The 22949-nt window shown below is 41.9% G+C and overlaps 1 protein-coding gene across 1 annotated transcript in view; it reads right to left on the bottom strand.

Annotated features, from left to right (window-relative positions):
• ncaph (non-SMC condensin I complex, subunit H) overlaps positions 1-22949 on the bottom strand; it is a 35835-nt gene that overhangs the window by 3383 nt on the left and 9503 nt on the right. Inside the window, exons 5-13 of the mRNA XM_056292760.1 lie at positions 12638-12720; positions 12331-12518; positions 9926-10071; positions 9613-9719; positions 8589-8708; positions 4204-4311; positions 3374-3511; positions 720-830; positions 438-514 (exon numbers count right to left, since the gene is read on the bottom strand). Coding sequence (XP_056148735.1) covers positions 438-514; positions 720-830; positions 3374-3511; positions 4204-4311; positions 8589-8708; positions 9613-9719; positions 9926-10071; positions 12331-12518; positions 12638-12720 — 1078 coding nt within the window. The remainder of the gene's footprint in view (positions 1-437; positions 515-719; positions 831-3373; positions 3512-4203; positions 4312-8588; positions 8709-9612; positions 9720-9925; positions 10072-12330; positions 12519-12637; positions 12721-22949) is intronic.

Consider the following 22949-nt stretch of genomic DNA (forward strand, 5'->3'; position numbering starts at 1 on the left):
AATACACATGGCAATAAAAAAATCTCTGATTCTGAAGCACACCTGCCAACACATTCAAATGTTGGTTCACATAACAGAACCTACAATGTATTTACACATTGAAAAAATCCAGGTTAGGGCAAGTGGGTTTTTAAGCAGATCTTTTCTTGCTGACTCGATTCTGAGATTTTGTTCAGTGTTCAATACAAGAATTGTGATGGATGATGAGCAAAAGACTCAACTAGGAAATCTCGGGTCTACAATTACATAAATGTGTAATGTGTCATATATATTTCAAAGTTGAAAAACAATACTTTCCTTGACTTTAAGACCTGGAAAATAATATTAATATTTTTGTGCAATCTCTAGATGTGAATAGGGTCCCATTATTATTATTCCTTATTACAGCTATGCCTTTGTAGATTTGCTTTAGGGATTAGGCAGAGGTCTGTTCATACCTTTTAAGCAGAGTCTTGGTTGTCTCACTGAATACTTTCTGCCCAGTGATTTCTGATGAGTCTGCTGTGTTTGCCTCCTACAGAGAACATCCACAGGTGAGGATTGATACTTTTCTACAAATATACCAGGCTGGTAAAACGGCAAAAATATTTGGTTAGCTTTGGGAATCACCAGCCAAGTGGACTGTTGAAAAAGAAGCTGCTTAACACAAACACATGCGCACACACACATGAATATTGGTCTGTTAGAAATATACTGTATAGTTATAATGTGAAACCTACCTCTCTGGGTTTTTCTAGACTTTCAGTTAGAAGAGTCCACATGCTATTCTTGAGTCTCTTCATGTCCATTTTCTTAGCTGTTTTAGCATAATTTATCTCAATCTTGTTAACCTAAAAAACACAAAAAGCACAAGAATCAAGTACAAGTATGATGATATTGTTAGTGCTCTGTATGAAGGTAGTAAGCCCTACTACAAGTATAAAAATAAGACACATAACATCAGGTCTGGTTGGAACAAGTATGTAGCTGGGTATCATGAAGAAGCATGTGAAGCCTTTAAAACATGGGCTATGGCAGGCAAACCCAGACAAGGGCCTGAGCTTGAACACAAGAAGCTCACTAATGCAAGATACAAATACGCCATTCGCTTCATCTGTAAAAATGAGAAAGCCATGAAGGCAGATTCCATGGCTAAGAAGCTGCTAAGAAATGATCCTGCTAATTTTTGGAAAGAAGTAAGAGCTCTCAACAACTATAAAACATCTCTACCATGCACTGTTGATGGTATCTCCGGTACAGACAATATTGCTGAGTTATGGCGACAGCATTATAGTACCTTATTCAATTGTGTCCACAGTGATCTGTATAAGGTGGGCAATATTGAGAGTGATGATTCAATGGTGATCATGTCATACGAGGTGTACCAAGCTATAAACAAGCTGTCTGTTAACAAGGCAAGTGGCTTAGATAACATTACTGCTGAATACCTTAAATGTGCCAGTCCGAGGTTAGCTCCTCTCCTTGCTATCTGTTTTACTGGCTTTATGGTCCATGGCTTGTTACCAGACTCAATGTTGTCTGTACTGTTAGTGCCAGTCATTAAGGACAAAGCTGGTAAAGTATGCAGCCTAGAGAACTACAGGCCTATAGCTCTAGCCAGTATACTGTCAAAAGTCCTAGAAAGAATACTGCTGGATAGAGTGCAGGAATTTATCAACTCCACAGATAACCAGTTTGGTTTTAAAGCTAGACATGGCACTGACTTGTGTATATACGCCTTAAAGAAAATTGTAAACAAATACAGAGGCCAAAACTCATCAGTTCTTATGTGTTTTATTGATGCTTCTAAAGATTTTGATCGTGTTAATCATAGAACGTTGTTTGTTAAATTGAGTCAAAGAGGGGTCCCTAAATACATTGTGAGAATTCTGGCTTAGTGGCATGCCCACCAGACTATGTAAGTGAAATGGGGTAATAGTGTTTCAGCCCCATTTGGGGTTAGCAATGGTGTCAGACAAGGGGGAATTCTGTCTCCGGCTCTCTACAATTTATATATTGATGATTTGTCCAAGCAGCTGAAAGCCTGTAACACTGGGTGCATGACTGGCAATACCTTGGTGAACCATATTATGTATGCAGATGACCTTGTCATTCTTAGTCCCTGTAGCGCTGGTCTCCAGCAACTCCTTGATATATGTTCTGTGTATGGTGTGGAGCATGATATCAAATACAATGCTAGTAAGAGTGTTGTCATGATCTGCACCAAAGAGGTCAATCATCTAAAATTTCCTGATTTTAAATTGTCTGATAACAATCTTGTGGTATGTAATAAAGTGAAATATCTTGGGCACTATATTACTGAACAAATGAAAGACAATGATGATATTTATAGGCAATGCCGCATGATGTATGCACAAGCAAACACTCTGTCACGCAAGTTTGGTATGTGTTCAGTTAGTGTGAAGATGTCTCTGTTCAGAGCATATTGTACAACACTCTATACTGCACACCTGTGGTCAAACTATAAAAAAGCAAGCTTACAGAGGCTTCGAGTGGCTTATAATGATGCCATGAGAATACTGCTGAAAAGACCTACATGGTGTAGTGCAAGTGAAATGTTTGTGGCTGCAGGAGTCAGTACCTTTCAGGCTCTTCTAAGAAATCTTATGTATAAATTTATTTGCCGGCTTAATGACTCTGATAATGTAATCATCAACAGTTTGACTAATATAAGATTCAGTGCCACACGCTACCAATCCCGGCTGTGGGACCACTGGTATAGCTGCCTTCTTTTAACACACTGACTTGTTCCATTTAAGTAATTTTATTGTGTTTACTCTGTGTATTGTCTAGGAATTGTCTTTTACCTATTTGTCTTTGTCTTTGTCTTTGTCTCAGTGCAATAAAGTTTTGAATTGAAGTGAATTGAATACATGTTAAAATACTTAATTTGTCATAAATTCAGTTCTGTTGGTCCATGCGATGAAAATTCGGATATTTACAGTTCAGATACTGCCATATCCTTAACGTTAGTGATATTTTCATTGTGTATAGGTTATGTCCACAATTAACATCAGCTACACAAGTTTACAGTATTTCCTTGCTTTTTAAAGGACACCGATGGGAATTGTTGCCAAGAGTGAAATCTGCGCAATAGAGAACTTTAGCTCCCAAAACAGTATATCAGCACAGCGACATACCATTGATATTTCCAAGAACAAAATATTGATTTGAAGCCCAGGCTGAAACTCTTAACAATTGGGGGTCTCTAAGCCAATACACTAGTGCTAAAAATTCGTGAAAAACTAAACATGTATGTGTGTTGCAGAATTTAAACTCTTGCAGTGTGTGTTGACCATTACTAGAGGCTATGTACATAAAGAAAATACATATGAGTGGCTAGGGAACTGTGTTAAAATCATCCACCTCTTACCCTTTGCGGCTCAGGCACCAAATCATCCTCCCCGTATACAGAGATTCTTTTGAGGTCTTGCGAGGACATGGGTATATCGTCAGCCTGGGTGTCATCTGAACCAGCGAACCCTTCGGCGTCGTCATCACTGTCCCCACCCTGGGAAGTTAGATGGAGAAGGAGATGTCTAGAATGTGTAGAAAACATGATAGAAGACTGCTGGGGGATACAGCTGAAAAGGCCATCACTATGAAAATCCTCACATTCAAAAAGTTTATTCTTGTGACTGAAAGATGAATAGTGAAGAGGGTTATCTACCATTAACGCTTTTTTTAAAGACAGATTAGGCAAATTCCTGAACCTGTGCGTGATTACTGCAAGTAATGCAGCACAATAGAGTAAACTGTAAAAGACAACAGGAAAAAAAAAAATTCTCCATCAATGTTATCTTTTATCCACCAGTCATTTTAAATAATAGGAAAAAGAAATGGTTTAAACACAAACCAGATTGTCAGACTGTAAAAACCCTGTTTATATTATGGCTATTCTATGGTACAGAGGTAAAATTATCAAGAATGAAACAGTTCAATAGCACAGCAGCAAAAGTAAAATCAATGAGAGGAAGCTATTTGTATTTCAAAAAAGTGAGGATAAACTGGAGCTAGGATCAACCTAGTGGGGCATGGTGGTCTATTGTTTGAGGCCTGTGTTGTACTGAGGTCACATTTGACCCCCAGAACAGCCTAAGTGTTTTAACCAAGACATTGTACCCACTGTTATTATGGGGTTGTTGTGAATAAGCACATCAGTTCCATTTCTTAAATCTTAATAGAAACGTGTGAATTTCAGACCTGAAGAGCAGGACAGAAGTTGGCCGTGTCTTTGGCGTTGTTGTAGTCGTAGTCTCCGATGCCCTCACCTAGCTCTCCAGACAGCCGCCTCTGGGCCTCTTGATACAGCTAGGATTACACACAAAAAAACCAAAAACAAAACCAAAAACATAAAATAAACAGTGACTTCATTAATTTAACTTTAACTCATCTAAACTATTACAATCACTACTTTCCATTCTTTTATTTCAACAAGGCAGCCTTAACACTAATACCAGTATAGGATTCCAGGCAAATAAGAGATTACATTTAGCTTTTAGAATCAGAGGCTCCCTATTACACGAGTCTGTTAAAAGCCACTCTGAATTGCTATACATCACAGCTGATGTGATTTTCTGTGTTTTCATTTCTTGAAAGGATGTTGAGTAAATAAAATTTGTTTTCTTTTGTCAATGAACCCATGCTAATGGCTTAATGGTCTAGAGCTATAATATACTTAGGGCTGTGAAGGCAATTTTTCTGCCATACAATCATATGGTGTTTGCTTACTTTTAATCTTTGACCATGTATGATTGATACCATGTTTAACTTGCGTCTATATTGAACAGATAGATGCTTAAAGCTCATGTGTAACAGAACAAAGGTAATGTTATAAAGTGTCTTCTCCATATGAACTAATAAAGGCCTATTGTTTACTGTTAGCTGACAGCAGAGGAACGTATGAGAAACTCAGGGTAGCAAAGTCCGGAGAAACGGCCCTGGAGAATTACGAGCTGGAGGATAAGGAGAACTGACCTAAGAACTCTGAATATGCAAGTTCTGTTATCCATTAGGATGACAGCCCAGCAATAAAGATCAGCTTCTTGCTGCAAACAAGGATAAAGAAGAAAGGTCTAGACACATATTGTGACTATAACTGAGGCTTGTTTACAATAAACATGACTCAGCAGTTTTGCTGCAAGGTATAAAGGGGTAACGCTTCGAGATGAGGGTGTGCATTTTGGTATTTATGTTTTGTGTGCTTGTTCACAAACATAATTAAAGTGTGATAATACTGTAAGAGATTTTTGTCTCACTCCTCATTTATTGTCAGAGTGGAATTAAACAATTGCCACGAAAGGGGCCAAGCAGCGAAGCAGCGTAGCTCTCCTATGTTTCTACCTTTTCTTGTTATTATGCATCATCATCTTTTTCTTCTTCTGGCTAGGGTGTCTATGGCAGCCCCTAGAACCCCTAGAATGGTAAAAATTGGGAAATTTGTCACACTTACTGGGGACAGTCCCATGATTCTTTTCAACAAGTTTAATGTCTGCGCCTCATGTACTCTAGCACCACCAATGGGTCAAGGTTGGAGGTACGTCTATGCGTGTAACTTTTGAACCGTGTGCTCGATTTTCGAAAATGAAGAATCGTTGGATTCTTTGGATCAAGCAAAGTTCAACGCACCCCGTGACGTCAATGTATGTCATATTTGATTTTACACCATATTGAATTTTATAAAAAAGTTTAAAAAAAAAAATTCACAGGCTACATATTTTGTCCAATTTTCTCCAAGTTTGCTACAAGTGATCTTCAGACCAAGCCTCACAAAAATTATCACATGGACTTTTGATTTTTGAAACCGTCTGACATTACAGCCAATTGAAATCGGCCGTGAAGCTATCAAACAGGGAGTGAGGTTATATCTCAGCATCTGTTTGATGTATTTACATCAAACCTGGTATATGGACTTTAGGGAGTTGCTCCTTATCCGATGCGAGGGTCTACAGACAGGATGTTGTGTTGCTGTAAAGCCCCTTGAGGCAAATTTGTAATTTGTGATACTGGGCTATACAAATAAAATTGATTTGACTTGACTCCTTCCTGAGATTGTGCAAAGAAAAAAAAATGCCACTTGACCAATGGGGGCACTGTAATAAGCAACAAAGCATTTTTCCAATTAAGTACGGATGTGTTGCCTTAGTAATTCTTTTGTCAAATCGAGCAGCTAGGTCCCACTCAAGTTGCTATTACTTTATGGAAGGATTTGTCAGACGGTTTTCCCGGTATTTCTGTTTTAGAGCCGTAATTTTGCCCAAAAGGTTTCCTATGGGAATTTAGTGTGCGGAGGAGGACAGATCTGTGCTTTTGGAACAAGGATTTCCAACTTGCTGCTGTTCGCACAATTTTGCACACACACACACACACACAAAAAGATACATAGAAACGTAGGGAAACTTGCCGAGTCAATCAAGAAGAAAAAATATCGGACCTAAAGTTTATAATTTTTGAGATATGAGCGTTTGTTCGGAGGGTGTGCGTCCCACAGACTAACATTACATGACCACATATAGTGCACTCTAAATGCCATACTAAATCTTCCAAATTGCCACCATTTTTAAATCGCTATAATGTCCTCAATTCTCACTCTATTCAGACACATGCATTAACATCTTTGCCGAGTTCTTGTGACACACGTGATGTAAAAACCCAAGCTGTGTGGTTTTTTGAGATAAGAGCATTTGTTCGGAGGGTGTGCAACCACAGAAAATGCATTGACTAGTTTGTATTATTCCAACATGACCTGTCACAGACACTAGAAGCCATAGCGGATAGCCCAATCCATAAAGGCCGGTAAACACTGCGAATTCAGGCCTTCTCAGACGAATGATGACTGAACGCGGCGATATCTTTGGTCGTGGCTCCAAAACGGTGGTCCTATGTCGCACTGCGAGAAAGGTTCAAAGATGGCCGTTATTAAGGTCTTGCGACCGAAGATAACCTGGGACAAAAGTCTGACAGTGTCAGACATTTAGGATAAACATCTCGCAATGTGACTGCTGCTACGACCTACGCCTACTAACCAACCAATAGAAATGCAGCACGAAATGACGCATTGATCAGCGCGACGCAGAATCTTTGCGGGCCCTAAACACAAACAGACTTAGCATCTGTGACCCAAATGCGATGGATTCAATAAAACGAGCACCAAAACGAGCTGTGGCGACTATTGAAAGGACCCGATTCACGCTTGGCGTCATGTTGCTCTACCAGCGGCGTAGATTGATTATGCGCGCTGATGCGGCACGCACGCTGATGACGTTTTTATGGAATTGCGTCGTAGCCTGCGTGCGATTCAGTAGGCATTATCATCGTACAGTCTACATACATCAAACTTGAGACATCAAATTATTAGATCCATATCGCAGTGTGGCTTGCGATAAACTTATAGGATTGCTAAAATCTCAGTCTGTAGGCGGGTTTAGGCTAAGCCCTTTCCCGCGGGCAACCTGGGTTTGATTCTTGAGCATACCTTTTTGTATTGAGTAATGTAACACACAAGTATAACTTACCATTATTAATTAATACTTAAATAATAAAATTACACACTGCAATAAAATTAAACTAATATTTAAAGCTTAATTTAGACAGCTCCTCCAATTAAAGAGGCTACACCACTGGATATGTTGAGCTATATTACACACACGCACGCACGCACACACACACAGATGTAGAGGGGGTTTTTTGTGCGGATTTTTTCCCTCTTTTTCTCTCCAATTGTACTTGGCCAATCATCCCACTCTTCTGAGCCGTCCCGGTTGCTGCTCCACCCCCTCTGTCGATCCGGGGAGGGCTGCAGACTACCACATGCCTCCTCCGATACATGTGGATTCAGCAGCCGCTTCTTTTCACCTGAAAGTGAGGAGTATCGCCAAGGGGACGTAGCACGTGGGAGGAACACGTTATTTCCCCCAGTTCCCCCTGCCCCCGGAACAGGCACCCAGACCAACCAGAGGAGGCGCTAGTGCAGCAACCAGGACACATACCCACATCCAGCTTCCCACCTGCAGACATGGCCAATTGTGTCTGTAGGGTTGCCTGAACAAGCCAGTGGTAACATGGGTACTCGATCTGGAAATCCCTGTGTTGGTAGGCAACGGAATAGACCGCAACACCACCTGGATGCCCTGGTATAGAGATTTTTAATCATATTCTAAAAAATTATCACAGGCCACAAAGTTTGGCCAATCTTCACCAAACTTGGCACAGATGATCTTCAGACCAAGCCTCACAAAAGTTATCAGCTAGATTTTTGATTTTCATAATTGTTTGGCTGCTAAACAGGATGTGACAGCATATCTCAACGATGTGATGTATTGACACCAAACTTGGTATATGGAGTCGGGACACCTTCCTGAGGATGTGCAAAAAATTTTGCGTCATTGTGTGGTCATTGGAGGGCGCTGCAATAAACAACAACAACTTTTTGCTATCAGTGCTTATAGCCACGCTTTCAACATGATCAGATCAAGTTGCCATGGCGACTCTGCTCTGCTGGACTGTTTGGCCCTCTCATTGCTGCTTGGAGCTATAGTTCAGTAATGGACCAGATGAGCACTTTGTATCTGCTGACACAAAATCCTCACCGTGCTGCAGGGTTTGAGGGTGAGCTGAGAGAGGGTCTCGGGAGGGAATTGGAAGTTGGTAGGTAGAATGGTCTTCTTGTTGCTGGTGCTGAGGCCAGACTTGGCATTAGTGGTGGCAGCCTAAAGAGGAAAAACACAAACACTAGGAACATGTATATTCAATAACTTCAGTCAGACTGACTCTTTACGGCTGGTACTCATTCCATTTCCTAATTCCATCAGTTCTTGATCCGTTTTGAAAAATTGTGTCTGCGCTCATGTTGATCGTGGCCTATGAGAATATGATGGCAACCTGGGCCATATTGCTCTATAGCTGCAGAAAACTCTACAGAAGTATCAACATTTCTGCAATGATGGTGAACTTTCTATAACATATTAAATGTATATCAAAACTTAGCACCAAAGCCTCTCTGTGTCTTAAACAGACCTCTTAGATTTGTGTAATTTTCCAGACTAAAAGCATGAAAAATTGTCTATTAAACACTGGCGCATGAAAGGATTTTGCTGCCGACTGTGATATGAAGTAGCTGCATAAAAAAACATTCACAAAGTGAATTATGTTTTGTTGCCATGACAATGACGAGGGGCATACCATCTGAAAGCCTGAATGCTTTGTGCATTTTATTGGATAAAGCATGTTGAGACAGACTGTTTTTTTGGGTCCACTGATAGCCAAGAAAGGTGTTAAAGTCCTTTGAAAGAGCTTATTAGACTGTACAACAGAAAATAAATCATCTTGAAACAGTATTGCATAGAAATAAGTTTGATTCCAGAATGATATAACCATGCGGGATATGGGGAACATTTCGGGATTAAATGACTAGCATAAAAAAAAAATCCACCACTCTGATGTTATTGATGTTATCAGTAATATTAGGCCCTTTGCTTATTTGGTATTTTACCACACTTATTTGAAAAAAAAAATGGAGCAAGAGAAACCAGATAATTTTTCCCTCCAACTACTAAACAGATACATGGTGGTTTGGAATGCAAGCACCAACACAAGGAAAAGGCGAGGTCTTACTCTTGTGGTACGGAAGTAAGTGTCAAAGTTGACATCATCACTGAAGTCTATTTCAAAAGTCTTCTTCGGCTTCCTTTTACGTGTCTCCTTGTCAGGCATGTGGTCCACTTGGAGGGAGAAGACATTGATAGATAGATGGATATAAAGGAACAATGAAAGACAAAAGGAGCGAAAGGCAGGCAGACATAACAGAGAAGTTAGCACCACTGCTTTTATTAAGTTGCAGTAATATACACTGTAGATTGCTAAATAGCGATCAGAATATGCCGATGAATTTACACAGCCATCATTTTAGAGCATCAATGTCACTCACGCTTGTGCTTTGGTTTGAACTGCCAGTAGCCGGGCCCGGCCCACGTAGCCATTGTCCTGGGGCTGAAGTAGGAGTACTCCCTGGGCTGTGAGGACAGCTGCAGACACATGGTGGCAATGTCGGCCTCCCCAATGGGAATCACATCCCTGAACAGCAATGACACCACCACATCAAACCACAAGACACCATTCACATAAACACATAGAGAAAACATGAATTTCCTTATTAGAAACAATATTTTGTCTTTTGGCCCATTCAGCATATTTCAAGGAATTAATTGCCAGCTCTTTGGTTGACGGTGGGATATCCAATTAATTTTCCTCTGACACAGTAACTAATGTATTTCAAATTAAACAAAGTAAATTGACTATCAGTAGTACAAGACTCTTTTCATACTGAACCAAGTGGTTCCAGTCTTTTATCCTAGCATGGAGCTAAACTAGTGTTGATTTGCAACAACTTTTATAACATCAGCATTACAAAACAGTGCAGTGAAATGGAAAGTAGCAACGCTGTTTCACACCCATTTCAGGTTTCTTGGTTTAATTTCCTGCATTCTAACCATCCAACTTCTGTTTCTGCCAAGTATAGCCAGTCATCTGTTGTTGGTTGATGAGTAACCAATCAGTAGTCTTTGAGAAAAGACCTTGGTCACCACCCTATCACAAGTCTGTTCATGTACAGTGCATCCGGAAGGTATTCACACCCCTTCACTTTCCCCACATTTTGTTATGTTACAGCCTTATTCCAAAATGGATTAAATTCATTTTTTTCCTCATCAATCTAAATACAATACCCCATAATGACAAAGCGAAAAAGGTTTTGTAGAAATTTTTGCAAATTTATTAAAAATAAAAAACTGAAAAATTGCATGTACATAAGTATTCACACCCTTTACTCAGTTCTTAGTTGAGGCACCCTTGGCAGCGATTACAGCCTCAAGTCTTCTTGGGTATGAAGCTACAAGCTCGGCACACCTATATTTGGGGTATTTCTCCCATTCTTCTCTGCAGATCCTCTCGAGCTCTGTAAGGTCAGATGGGCAGCGTCGCTGCACAGCTATTTTCAAGTCTTTCCAGAGATGTTCAATGGGGTTCAAGTCTGGGCTCTGGCTGGGCCACTCAAGGACATTCACAGACTTGTCCCGAAGCCACTCCTTCGTTGTCTTGGCTGTGTGCTTAGGGTCGTTGTCGTGTTGAAAGGTAAACCTTCGCCCCGGTCTGAGGTCCTGAGCGCTCTGGAGCAGGTTTTCATCAAGGATCTCTCTGTACTTTGCTCCATTCATCTTTCTCTCGATCCTGACTACTCTCCCAGTTCCTGCCGCTGAAGAACATCCCCACAGCATGATGCTGCCACCACCATGCTTCACTGTAGGGATGGTATTAGCAAGGTGATGAGAGGTGCCTGGTTTCCTCCAGACGTGACATTTGGCATTCAGGCCAAAGAGTTCAATCTTGGTTTCATCAGACCAGAGAATCTTGTTTCTCATGGTCTGAGAGTCCTTTAGGTGCTTTCTGGCAAACTCCAAGCGGGCTGTCATGTGCCTTTTACTGAGCAGAGGCTTCCGTCTGGCCACTACCATAAAGGCCTGATTGGTGGAGTGCTGCAGAGATGGTTATCCTTCTGGAAGGTTCTCCCATCTCCACAAAAGAATGCTGGAGCTCTGTCAGAGTGACCATCGGGTCCTTGGTCACCTCCCTGACCAAGGCCCTTCTCCCCCGATTGCTCAGTTTGGCTGGGTGGCCAGCTCTAGGAAGAGTCCTGGTGGATCCAAACTTCTTCCATTTACGAAAGATGGAGACCACTGTGCTCTTCGGGACCTTCAAAGCTATAGAATTTTTTTTACCCTTCCCCAGATCTGTGCCTCGATACAATCCTGTCTCGGAGGTCCACAGACAATTCCTTTGACTTCATGGATTGGTTTCTGCTGACATGCACCGTCAACAGTGGAACCTTATATAGACTGGTGTGTGCCTTTCCAAATCATGTCCAATCAATTGAATTTACTACAGGTGGACTCCAATCAAGATGTAGAAACATCTCAAGGATGATCAGTGGAAACAGGATGAACCTGAGCTCAATTTTGAGTGTCATAGCAAAGGGTGTGAATACTTATGTATATGCAATATTTCAGTTTTTTATTTTTAATAAATTTGCAAAAATTTCTACAAAACCTTTTTCACTTTGTCATTATGGGGTATTGTGTGTAGATTGATGAGAGAAAAAAAAGGAATTTAATCCATTGTGGAATAAGGCTGTAACATAACAAAATGTGGGGAAAGTGAAGGGGTGTGAATACTTTCCGGATACACTGTAAATACTGTGCTACCTCCACCCTCTCGGCAGACAGACATACATCATCAGCTGTCCCCAGCTCCCTATTACAAAGACCCTTGTTTTCTCACCGGCTTTTATGGGCCATTGAGGCCTCACAGGCCTCAATACAGTCCTTGGGTTCCTCTCCACATTCACCCTCCTCGTAGTCGGCATCAAAGTCCTGGCAGTCGTCCTCATTTAGCTCTGGTTCCGGCTCGGCATTCACATCAAACACATGTTCACCTAGCTTCATCTTCTCAAGCAGCTGGTTTGTGGTCTGTGGGAGAAGACACACTTAGTCACCATCACCATACCACACCAGTTTAGAGCTAGTTAAAGAGGTGATTAAGTTTGGATGTAGTGGCCAGTTTTCTTTGGTTGTGCAGTTGCTTTGACCTGGTCAGGGTTCCAGCTTATGAAGGAAAAGTCTTCTAAAGAGGGACAGATGGAGTTCTTGTCCTGAGCATGCTGCAGACTACCTGGCAGAAACAGAGCGGACAGAACAGGGTTACGTATTCTTACTAGGGAGCAGCTTAGCAATGTGAATTACATGGGGTAACCCTATAATGTACTGACCATTAATTGCTCAAAACACTCTAACGTAGTAACTAAAATTCACATTACTGCCACCTTAACTCAGTTCACAATTGTATTGTACTCCATTTCTTTTCCCTTTAGTTTCACATTTTCCACATTACACTTTCACATTTTTTTCATAGGGCAGCGATCCGCCTACACCCTTTACATGTCTCCTTGTTTTAGGCTTAGACCTATGTCATCACATAGTCTTTTGTCCAAGCTGGTAGTTGTCTCTCTCTATGATAAGCAGTTTGTCTTGTGGCAGTCTGCTGGGCTGATGTTTTCTCTAGGCAGAGAAAGGCGTTCCACCTTTTCCCATCCCTCAGGATAAAGGTGCTCTGCCCAGTCTGTTACTGCACAGACAAGGGGTCAGTGTACTGTCTTTCTCCCTTTCCCACGTGGAAAGGCTTGCGTACCCAAACTTTATTACCAACTGTGACCTTGGGAGGTTTCGCACCTCTCTTGGCATCCATGTAGTGTTTACTCTTGGCCTGCTGTAGGACAACTCTGGCCCTGACTTGATTGTATTTCCCTCCATCCTTGGGAGGTGGTAGGACATTTAGCTTTGTCTGCATTGGTCTTCCCCTCAGGAGCTGAAACAGGGATTCATCGGTCATTGCATGAGCTGTGGTGTGGTAGTTATGAAGCATCTCAGTGACTGTAGGCTTCCATGTTGTTGAGCTGTTTGTGCTGCTTGAATACAGTCTTTCAGCACTCTTGTTAAACCGTTCAACACATCCATTAGCTTGAGGGTGGTAGATACTCGTTCTGATGTGCTTGATGCCCCTTTCGCTCAGGAAATCAGTGAAGGCAGAAGAAGTGAACTGTGGCCCATTATCTGTTGTAATGGCCCAGGAGTTTCCTTCACGTGCAAACATGGAAGCCAGGAACGTCATTGCTGTGGCTGTAGTTGCGGCTGAATTAAAGGCTACTTCTGGCCATTTGCCGAAATAGTCAATGAGGATGATGGCAAATCTGCAGTCATAGGTCCCATGTTCAAACGGACCGACAATGTCAACAGCCACATGCTGAAAAGGGCCCCCTGGAAACTCAACAGGCTGCAATGGGACAGAAGTTTTGTCTGTTTTGTCAGATGATTGACAGATAGTGCATGATGACAGAACTGTGTGGACTAAGCCATCCATGTGTGGCCACCAGTAAAGCTCTCTGAGGTGTTGTTTTGTGCGAACTATGCCCTGATGTCCTTCATGTGCCAGATGTACTATCCTCTCTTGAAGGGACTTGGGAACCACCAGGCGTGTTCCACGGAAGATCAGTGGCGACTCAACAGAAAGTTCATGTCGCACTAAGAAATACAGCTGTACATCGCTTGGAAGAGACTATTTCATCTTAGGGCAGCCTGAACGAATGACCTGCCACAGTTGAGTAAGTTCAGGACAGTCCTCACATTCAGCTTTGAAACCGCAAGTGGGAGTGCGGCCAGGATGGGAGAGACCTCAGCTATCTCTGTGAATAAGTCTTGCTCAGAATCCACAGCCATGCTGGAGTTGATCAGGGAAACACGTGAGAGGCAGCCTGCCACAACATTCCGACTACCTTGGCAGTACTGCACATCGTACTGAAAACATATCAGCCTAGCAGATGTGCCCCAATGACCTTTCGAGAGGTTAGAGGTTAGGCGAGGCAAGGTGAGAGAATGTGAAGAAATTGCCAAGAAATTATGTAGTAATGTGAAGAAATCGCTAAGAAATAACAGTAAAGTAAAATCAGTAAAATCAATATAATGACAAGTTGTAGCAGTAGAATTACCGAGAAATATTTGGTAATTATAGAGTAAAATTAAAGCAGAATAAAGAGGTTTGTTCAGTAATTATATGGGCGTTAATTGTTATACAGTGCATCCGGAAAGTATTCACACCCCTTTACTTTCCCCACATTTTTTACGGCCTTATTCCAAAATGGATTAAATTCATTTTTTTTCTCATCAATCTACATACAATACACCATAATGACAAAGTGAAAAAGGTTTTGTAGAAATTTTTGCAAATTTATTAAAAATAAAAAACTGAAATATTGCATGTACGTAAGTGTTCACACCCTTTACTCAGTACTTAGTTGAGGCACCCTTGGCAGCGATTACAGCCTCAAGTATTCTTGGGTATGAAACTACAAGCTCGGCACACCTATATTTGGGGTATTTCTCCCATTCTTCTATGCAGATCCTCTCGAGCTCTGTAAGGTTAGATGGGGAGCGTCGCTGCACAGCTATTTTCAGGTCTTTCCAGAGATGTTCAATGGGGTTCAAGTCTGGGCTCTGGCTGGGCCACTCAAGGACATTCACAGACTTGTCCCGAAGCCACTCCTTCGTTGTCTTGGCTGTGTCCTTAGGGACGTTGTCGTGTTGAAAGGTAAACCTTCGCCCAAGTCTGAGCTCCTGAGCACTCTGGAGCAGGTTTACATCAAGGATCTCTCTGTACTTTGCTCCATTCATCTTTCCCTCGATCCTGACTAGTCTCCCAGTTCCTGCCGCTGAAAAACATCCCCACAGCATGATGCTGCCACCACCATGCTTCACTGTAGGGATGGTATTAGCAAGGTGATGAGAGGTGCCTGGTTTCCTCCAGATGTGACGTTTGGCATTCAGGCCAGAGTTCAATCTTGGTTTCATCAGACCAGAGAATCTTGTTTCTCATGGTCTGAGAGTCCTTTAGGTGCTTTCTGGCAAACTCCAAGTGGGCCTTTTACTGAGCAGAGGCTTCCATCTGGCCACTCTACCATAAAGGCCTGATTGGTGGAGTGCTGCAGAGATGGGTGTCCTTCTGGAAGGTTCTCCCATCTCCACAGAGGAATACTGGAGCTGTCAGAGTGACCATTGGGTTCTTGGTCACCTCCCTGACCAAGGCCCTTCTCCCCCAATTGCTCAGTTTGGCTGGGTGGCCAGCTCTAGGAAGAGTCCTGGTGGATCCAAACTTCTTCCATTTACGAATGATGGAGACCACTGTGCTCTTCGGGACCTTCAAAGCTATAGAATTTTTTTTGAACCCTTCCCCAGATCTGTGCCTCGATACAATCCTGTCTCGGAGGTCCACAGACAATTCCTTTGACTTCATGGCTTGGTTTCTGCTCTGACATGCACCGTCAACAGTGGGACCTTATATAGACTGGTGTGTGCCTTTCCAAATCATGTCCGATCAACTAAATTTACTACAGGTGGACTCCAATCAAGATATAGAAACCTCTCAAGGATGATCAGTGGAAACAGGATGAACCTGAGCTCAATTTTGAGTGTCATAGCAAAGGGTGTGAATACTTATGTATGTGCAATATTTCAGTTTTTTATTTTTAATAAATTTGCAAAAAATTCTACAAAACCTTTTTCACTTTGTCATTATGGGGTATTGTGTGTAGATTGATGAGGAAAAAAAAGGAATGTAATCCATTTTGGAATAAGGCTGTAACATAACAAAATGTGGGGAAAGTGAAGGGGTGTGAATACTTTCCGGATGCACTGTATGTCTTTATGCATGCTAAATAATCCAGGTAAGAAAATCAAAGAAAGTTAAATCAGTTCATCTGGACACAGCGTTTATTTACAGAAACGTTTCATCACTCATCTACTAAATGACCTCTTCAGTCTAAACTGACTGCAGGTATCCCCACTCCTTATAAACAATACAGTTGAATAACGACCGAAACCAACGATCAGTTACATATGCAAATAGGCGTAACCATTAACTAGAGGAGTTTCAATGGCCATGTATACTATTCACAGAGGATTTGGGGGATGTTTGCAATTAGGGCTGTCAATTAATATTCTAAATTCGAACATATAGCCGAACTGTATTAAAAAAAAACAAAAAAAACCCCAGACATTCGAGTGTGACAATTAATATTCGTTTGTGGGGGAAAAAAACAGCACTACCGCGGCTGTCTGCCTTGCAAATTTTCACGAGAGCCTTGGCCACTGCACTGAATACGCTGCATGACGGACAGGAGTCACAGAACATCACTTTCATTGGTTGAAAATGAAATTTACTATGTCAAGCTGAAACGAGCGAATAATTCAACAACAACCGTGAGGTAAGGTGGCAGAGAATTCACAATCCAACTCAGCTGCAGAAAGAGTAATTTTCACTCTGAAAAATCAAAAAAGTCCCATTTGGAAATACTTGGGATTTTGGTCAGAAGATACTGTAGCGAAATAAGGGGGCAGCCGGGAACCGGCACAACCAGGACGTAAACCCGCATCTCCCGCACCACGGGCGACAACGTTAACCAGTCGACTTAAAGAGTTCGACCCATTAGCCAAGGGCTAGAGAGTCTATTCAACCGTGATCGTTATACTACCCCCCCTACACACACACACACCTCCCTCCTTCGGGAAGTGCGCCCCCGTGCTTCAGCACACCATACCAGCTCCCTCACGCTTCTGGGCGCATGATCAGGATAAAGTCACAACAGCATAACCCCCCCCCCCCTTTTCTCCCCAATTGTATCAGCCAATTATCCCACGTTTCCGAGCTGTCCCAGTCGCTGCTCCACCCCCTCTGCCAATCCGGGGTGGGCTGCAGACTACCACATGCCTCTTCTGATACATGTGGAGTCGTCAGCTGCGTCTTTTCACCTGACAGTGAGGATCATGCTATTCCCCCCAGTTCCCCTCCCCCCGAACAGGCGCCCCGACCGACCAGAGGAGGCGCTAGTGCAGCGACCAGGACACATACCACATCCGGCTTCCCACCCGCAGACACGGCCGATTGCGTCTGTAGGGACACCCGACTGAGCCGGAGGTAACGCGGGGATTTGAACCAGGATCCCTGTGTTGGTAGGCAACGGAATAGACCGCTACGCTACCCGGATGCCCCCAAGAACATAATTAAAATGAGGAGAATTAGAGCCGATAAAACAAGGATTATGATGAAAACAATTAAAATAAGGGGATGAAAAAAAGTATAAAAACATAAGGAATTAGAAATGCAAAATTATCAAAGTATAAGATATAAATAATATAAATAAATAAATAAAAATTGGGCAACAATGGATTTACTATAAAAGGTCTTCCTGTAAAAGTAAGTTTTCTTAAGGAGTGATTAAAAGAAGGCAGTGAGTTTGCTAGCCTAATTTCCTCAGGTAGGGAGTTCCAGAGCTGTGGGGCTCTTACAGAAAATGCCCAGTCACCTTTAGTAGCGAGGCTGGCTGACGGAACAGTTTAAAAGAACCTGCCTGAGGAGTGCAGGCAGCGACCAGGCCCATGGGGTGTGAGTAAATCAGTGATATATGTAGGAGTGAGGCAATGTAGGGCTTTAAAAGTTAGTAAAAGTTTAAAATCAATCCTATACCTAACAGGTAGCCAGTGAAGCATTGCAAGAATGGGAGTGATGTGTTTATGTCTCTTGGAATTTGTTAACAGCGTGGCAGCTGAGTTTTGGACAAGCTGGAGCCGGGAGATGGACTTTTGACTGAGCCCTGAATACAGGGAGTTAAAATAATCCAGACATGATGAGATGAAGGCATCGATGACTTTTTCAAGGTCCGTTTGAGATAGAAAATCTTTAACTTTTGCAATATTCCTAACTTGGAGAAAGCAAGACTGTACAACCCTAGTGAAAACAGAGCTTGAAGTCAAAAAAGACACTCAAATTGCGGGCAGAGTGCATGACATTGGAGGACAGCTTCCCTAGACTCTTTTCCAGCTCGCCAATTAGGTGAGGGGGGCTGAATAAAAGGACCTCGGATTTGGACTCATTGAGCCGGAGTACGTTTTATGACATCCAGCACTTAATATCGGAGCGACAAGCCATAACACGAGAAAGTTCATGTGTGTCATTACCAGTAAGCGGGACATAAAGCTGGGTGTCAGCTGCAGAACAGTGAAAATTAATACTATGATGACGGATGACCTGACCCAGGGAGAGCAAGTAAATGGAAAATAATAATGGAAGAAGAATTGAGCCCTGCAGGACACCACATGCGAGGGGGGCTGGGGATGAAGAGAACTCTCCCACTGTAAAAGAGAAAGATCTGTCAGATAGATAGGATCAGAACCAGCCAGAGCAGTATTCTTAATGCCAACATAGTTTTCCAGGCGATTTAAAAGGATATCATGGTCGATCGTATCAAAAGCAGAACTCAGGACAAGCAGAATTAAAATTGAGCAAGCACCAGAATCAGCGGCGAGCAATAAGTCGTTGGTAACTTTAATGAGCTATTTCTGTGCTGCGGTGGGTATGGAATCCTGACTGAAATTGCTCTAAAATACTACAACTATTCATGTGTGTGATAATTTAAGATCACCAGACTTTTTTAAGATTTTAGATAAAAAAGTTAGATTTGAAATTGGTTTGAAATTGCTTGAGGGTCGAGAGTGGCTTCTTCAGGAGAGGCCAGACCATTACGTGTTAAAAACTGGATGGGAACAAACTGGTAGACAGTGAACAGTTGATGATGGAGATAATTTGTGGGCCAACAGTGTGAAATACCTCTTACAAAAATCTAGTGGGGATAGTGTCCAGTTGACAGGTGGACGAGTTCAGGTAGGAGATTAGCTCTTTCAAGTCTAATAGAGAAATAATTTGCTTAAAGCAAGTCAGACTGGTGGAGGGTTCAATGCAAGTGGGGTAATGTGGAACCTAATGTCATCTATTTTCTTAATAAAGTGGTGGAGAAACTGCTCGCATTTTTCAGTGGATGCATCCAAAGGTTGGCTGGGGGGGGCTAACCACTGAATTTTTCAGTCTGTCAAGAGATGCCTTCAGTTTGGCTTCCTTTCATTTTCTCTCAGCTTCCCTGCTCTGCCTCTTTAAAGCCCTTGTATGGTCATTAAGCCAGGGGAGGGTGTTATGTTTGACAGGTTTAACTTTGATGGGGGCAATGCCATCAAGGATTGTCCGACAGGTATTATTAAATTTATCCAATAAATCATTTAATTTTAATAAAACTGACCAAGGAAGCAGATGGAAGAGTACTGTCAAAAGATGATATTTTACAAAGATGGAGGGATTATTTCAGTCACCAAATGAATGAAGAGAATAACAAGAGAAAGGATGACAGATGAACCATCAAGGAATGAAGAGGATGTAGGAGACATTACAAGGGATGAGGTGATAAAAGCATTGTAACAAATGAAAAATGGAAAAACTGTGGGAACGGACAATATAACAGCAGAAGTCTGGAAATACTTAGGTGATACTGGTATAGATTTCCTGACTAGACTCTTCAACAACATAATACAGACTGGGAAAATGCCAGATGAATGGAGAAAGAGCATAGTGGTACCAATATACAAGAAAAAAGGTGCTGCTCAAAGTTGCAACAACTACAGAAGAATAAAATTGATGGGACATACAATGAAGTTATGGGAGAGAGTGACTGAAGTGAGATTTGGGAAGGAAGTGACTATAGCAAAAGAACAATTTGGAGTCATGCCTGGAAGAAGTACCACAGATGTGATATTTGTATTCCCGACCTTAGCTGAAAAATACATTGAAGGACACAAAGAACTGCACTGTGTATTTATTGATTTGGAGAAGACATATGATAAAAGTAACAAGAAAAGAGTTGTGGTATTGCCTGAGAGCGAAGGCAGTGGCAGAAAATTACATCAGCATAATTCAGGACATGTACAGGGACTGTAAGACAATAGTTCAATGTGCAGTGGGAACAACAATCAAGTTTGAGGTAAAGGTAGGGCTGCATCAAGTATCGGCGTTGAGCCCTTTCCTGTTTGTGATACTGATGGACAGAACATCTTAAGAAAGCCACCATAGAGTATGATGTTTGCTGATGATGTCATGCTAGCAAACGAGGACAAGGAAAGGTTGGAGAGAGATCTTGAAGATTGGGGAGAAGCGCTAGAGATTAGAAGACTAAAGATCAGCAAAACAAAGACTGAGTACCTGTGTATAAATAAGCAAGTAGAAAGTCCAGGGTTGACCTTAGGAGGAGATGTCTCAGAAATTAACGAATTCAAGTACTTAGGATTGACAATACAGACAGAAGGCGGTGGTAATAAGGAAGTTAAGAAAAGGACACAATCTGGGTGGAATTTATGAAGAAAGGTAGCTGGAGTACTTTGTGACAAAAGAATACTGTTGAGGGTAAAGGGCAAAGTATACAAATCAATGGTTAGGCCTGCCATGCTCTATGGTATGGAAACAGTGACAACAACAGAGAGGCTAGAATCTACATTACAGGTAGCAGAGATGAACATGCTGCGTTGGTCCTTGGGAGGGACTAGAATAGACCGGAAGAGAAATGAAGACGTGAGAGCGACGTTCAAGATCAGAGGAATGGATGAGAAGTTGAGAGAGACAAGATTGAGAAGGTTTGGATATGTACAGAGAGGAGGCATAGACTCTACAGGAAAGAAGGTATTGGACCTGGAAATACCTGGTAAAAGAAAAAGAGGAAGATCAAGGAAAAGATGGAGAGACCAGATAGAAGAGACATGAGGAGGTTTGGACAGCGGGAGAAGGATGTGCCAGTCAGAAAACTATGGAGGGCAAAAATCTGTTGTGGCAACCCCTGAGAAACAGGGAACAAGTCGAAAGAAGAAGAAGATGATCCAATAAATCATTTACAGAGAGATCCTTCTGGTTAACGGTATTACTAGCCGGAACCGATAAAAACTTTTTTTCTAAAACTACAAGCTGACTTGGAATTAAAAGACCAAGAGCAGATACAGGTGGATGGCTTGTGAGCAGGGAGCGGGAGCAGGGTGTGAAAAATCAGATTTGTGATCAGAGATATTAAAATCTAGCAGTTCAATATTATTAAGAGAAACATTATAAGACAACACCAGATCAAGAGTATGCCCCTTATTATGAGTTAGCTCCTTAACAGATTGTTCAAGATTAAAAGACTCAAAGAGGTTAATAAAATCAGTGATAAAACAAGACGTGGAAGGTTAGCAAACATGTATATTAAAATCACCAAGGATAAGAACTCTGTCGTATTTGCCCATAATAAAGGAAAGAAGTTCAGAAAATTCTTGAATAAAACTAGTGATAATCTTAGGTGGTCTATAGATTAAAATACAGAGTATCAGATGGTGGCCATTTAAAAAAAAACTCAGACATTTGAAAGAAGGTATTAAGAGAGACAGGGGAGCATTTGTAATTATTATTAAAAATGACAGCTACCCCACCTCCACAGCCGCACAGCCTTGGTTGATTACAACAGTTAGAAGGATAGAGTATCCAGGGCTTAACCACAACTCAGTAATAAATAAAAAAATCAACATGATTGATCGTGATAAAATCTTGGCATAAAAATGACTTGTTAGCAAGGGATCTCACGTTCAGCAAACAAAACAGCAGCCATAGTTTCAACATGCAGTCAAAAGGCGTACTTGCTGTTGAGTAGAAGACATATACCTGATTTTGTTGTCGGAGTAGATGGAATGGAAACCAAATTGGCTCTTATTGTAGATTTAGTAGTACCTTTGGGTCGATAGTGGTACGGTTTAAGTTAACCCTAATGGGAATAGGAATATTGTTGATGGAGGAGTGCGCAGCAGGACCCAAGGAAAGATGCTAATCAGAATGGGTGGGTGAGGCCACTGGTACAGGGTGGTGCTGGGGTAGGTATCAATTGGAATTAAAAGCAATATGCTGAATGAGGTTCTGAGCAAGCTGTTTAATGCCCTTTGTGTTTGGGTGCAGGCCAACCGATTTTTAGAGGTCATGCGTGGTCCAGAAACAGTCAAAGTTGCTAATAAAACTATGCCCAGTTGCAATGCAGGTTTTCAGCCATTCATGCAGACTGTAGAGATGGCTAAAATACTCAGGGGTTTTTGAATGGGAGGGAATGGGATCAGAAAAAAATGCAGATTTTGCCCAGGTTCTGGATTGTGGTTGCAAGAACCTCTAATAGTTTGCAGAGTTTGATTGTTTATTCATAATGTCATTCATGCCCACATGGATAATTAAGAATATGAGCTGAAGGGTGGAGGTCTGTGAGCACTGCAAACAGTCCAATTATGTCTGCAACTTTGCCACTAGAGAGACAGTAGGTGGTAGCGCCTGGGAGTTCCAACAGATCTTATGATGGAGTCACCAATAATAAGGATTACAGATAATCTTTCCTTATAACCCCCACTGTAGACAGAAAGCTTGGGGGAAAGACACAGTTGAATGTCGTCAGTCATATTAGTTGGAGCAGCGTCAGA

This window comes from Lampris incognitus, chromosome 1, assembly GCF_029633865.1.
Source record: "Lampris incognitus isolate fLamInc1 chromosome 1, fLamInc1.hap2, whole genome shotgun sequence".
Taxonomy (NCBI): Eukaryota; Metazoa; Chordata; class Actinopteri; order Lampriformes; family Lampridae; genus Lampris; species Lampris incognitus.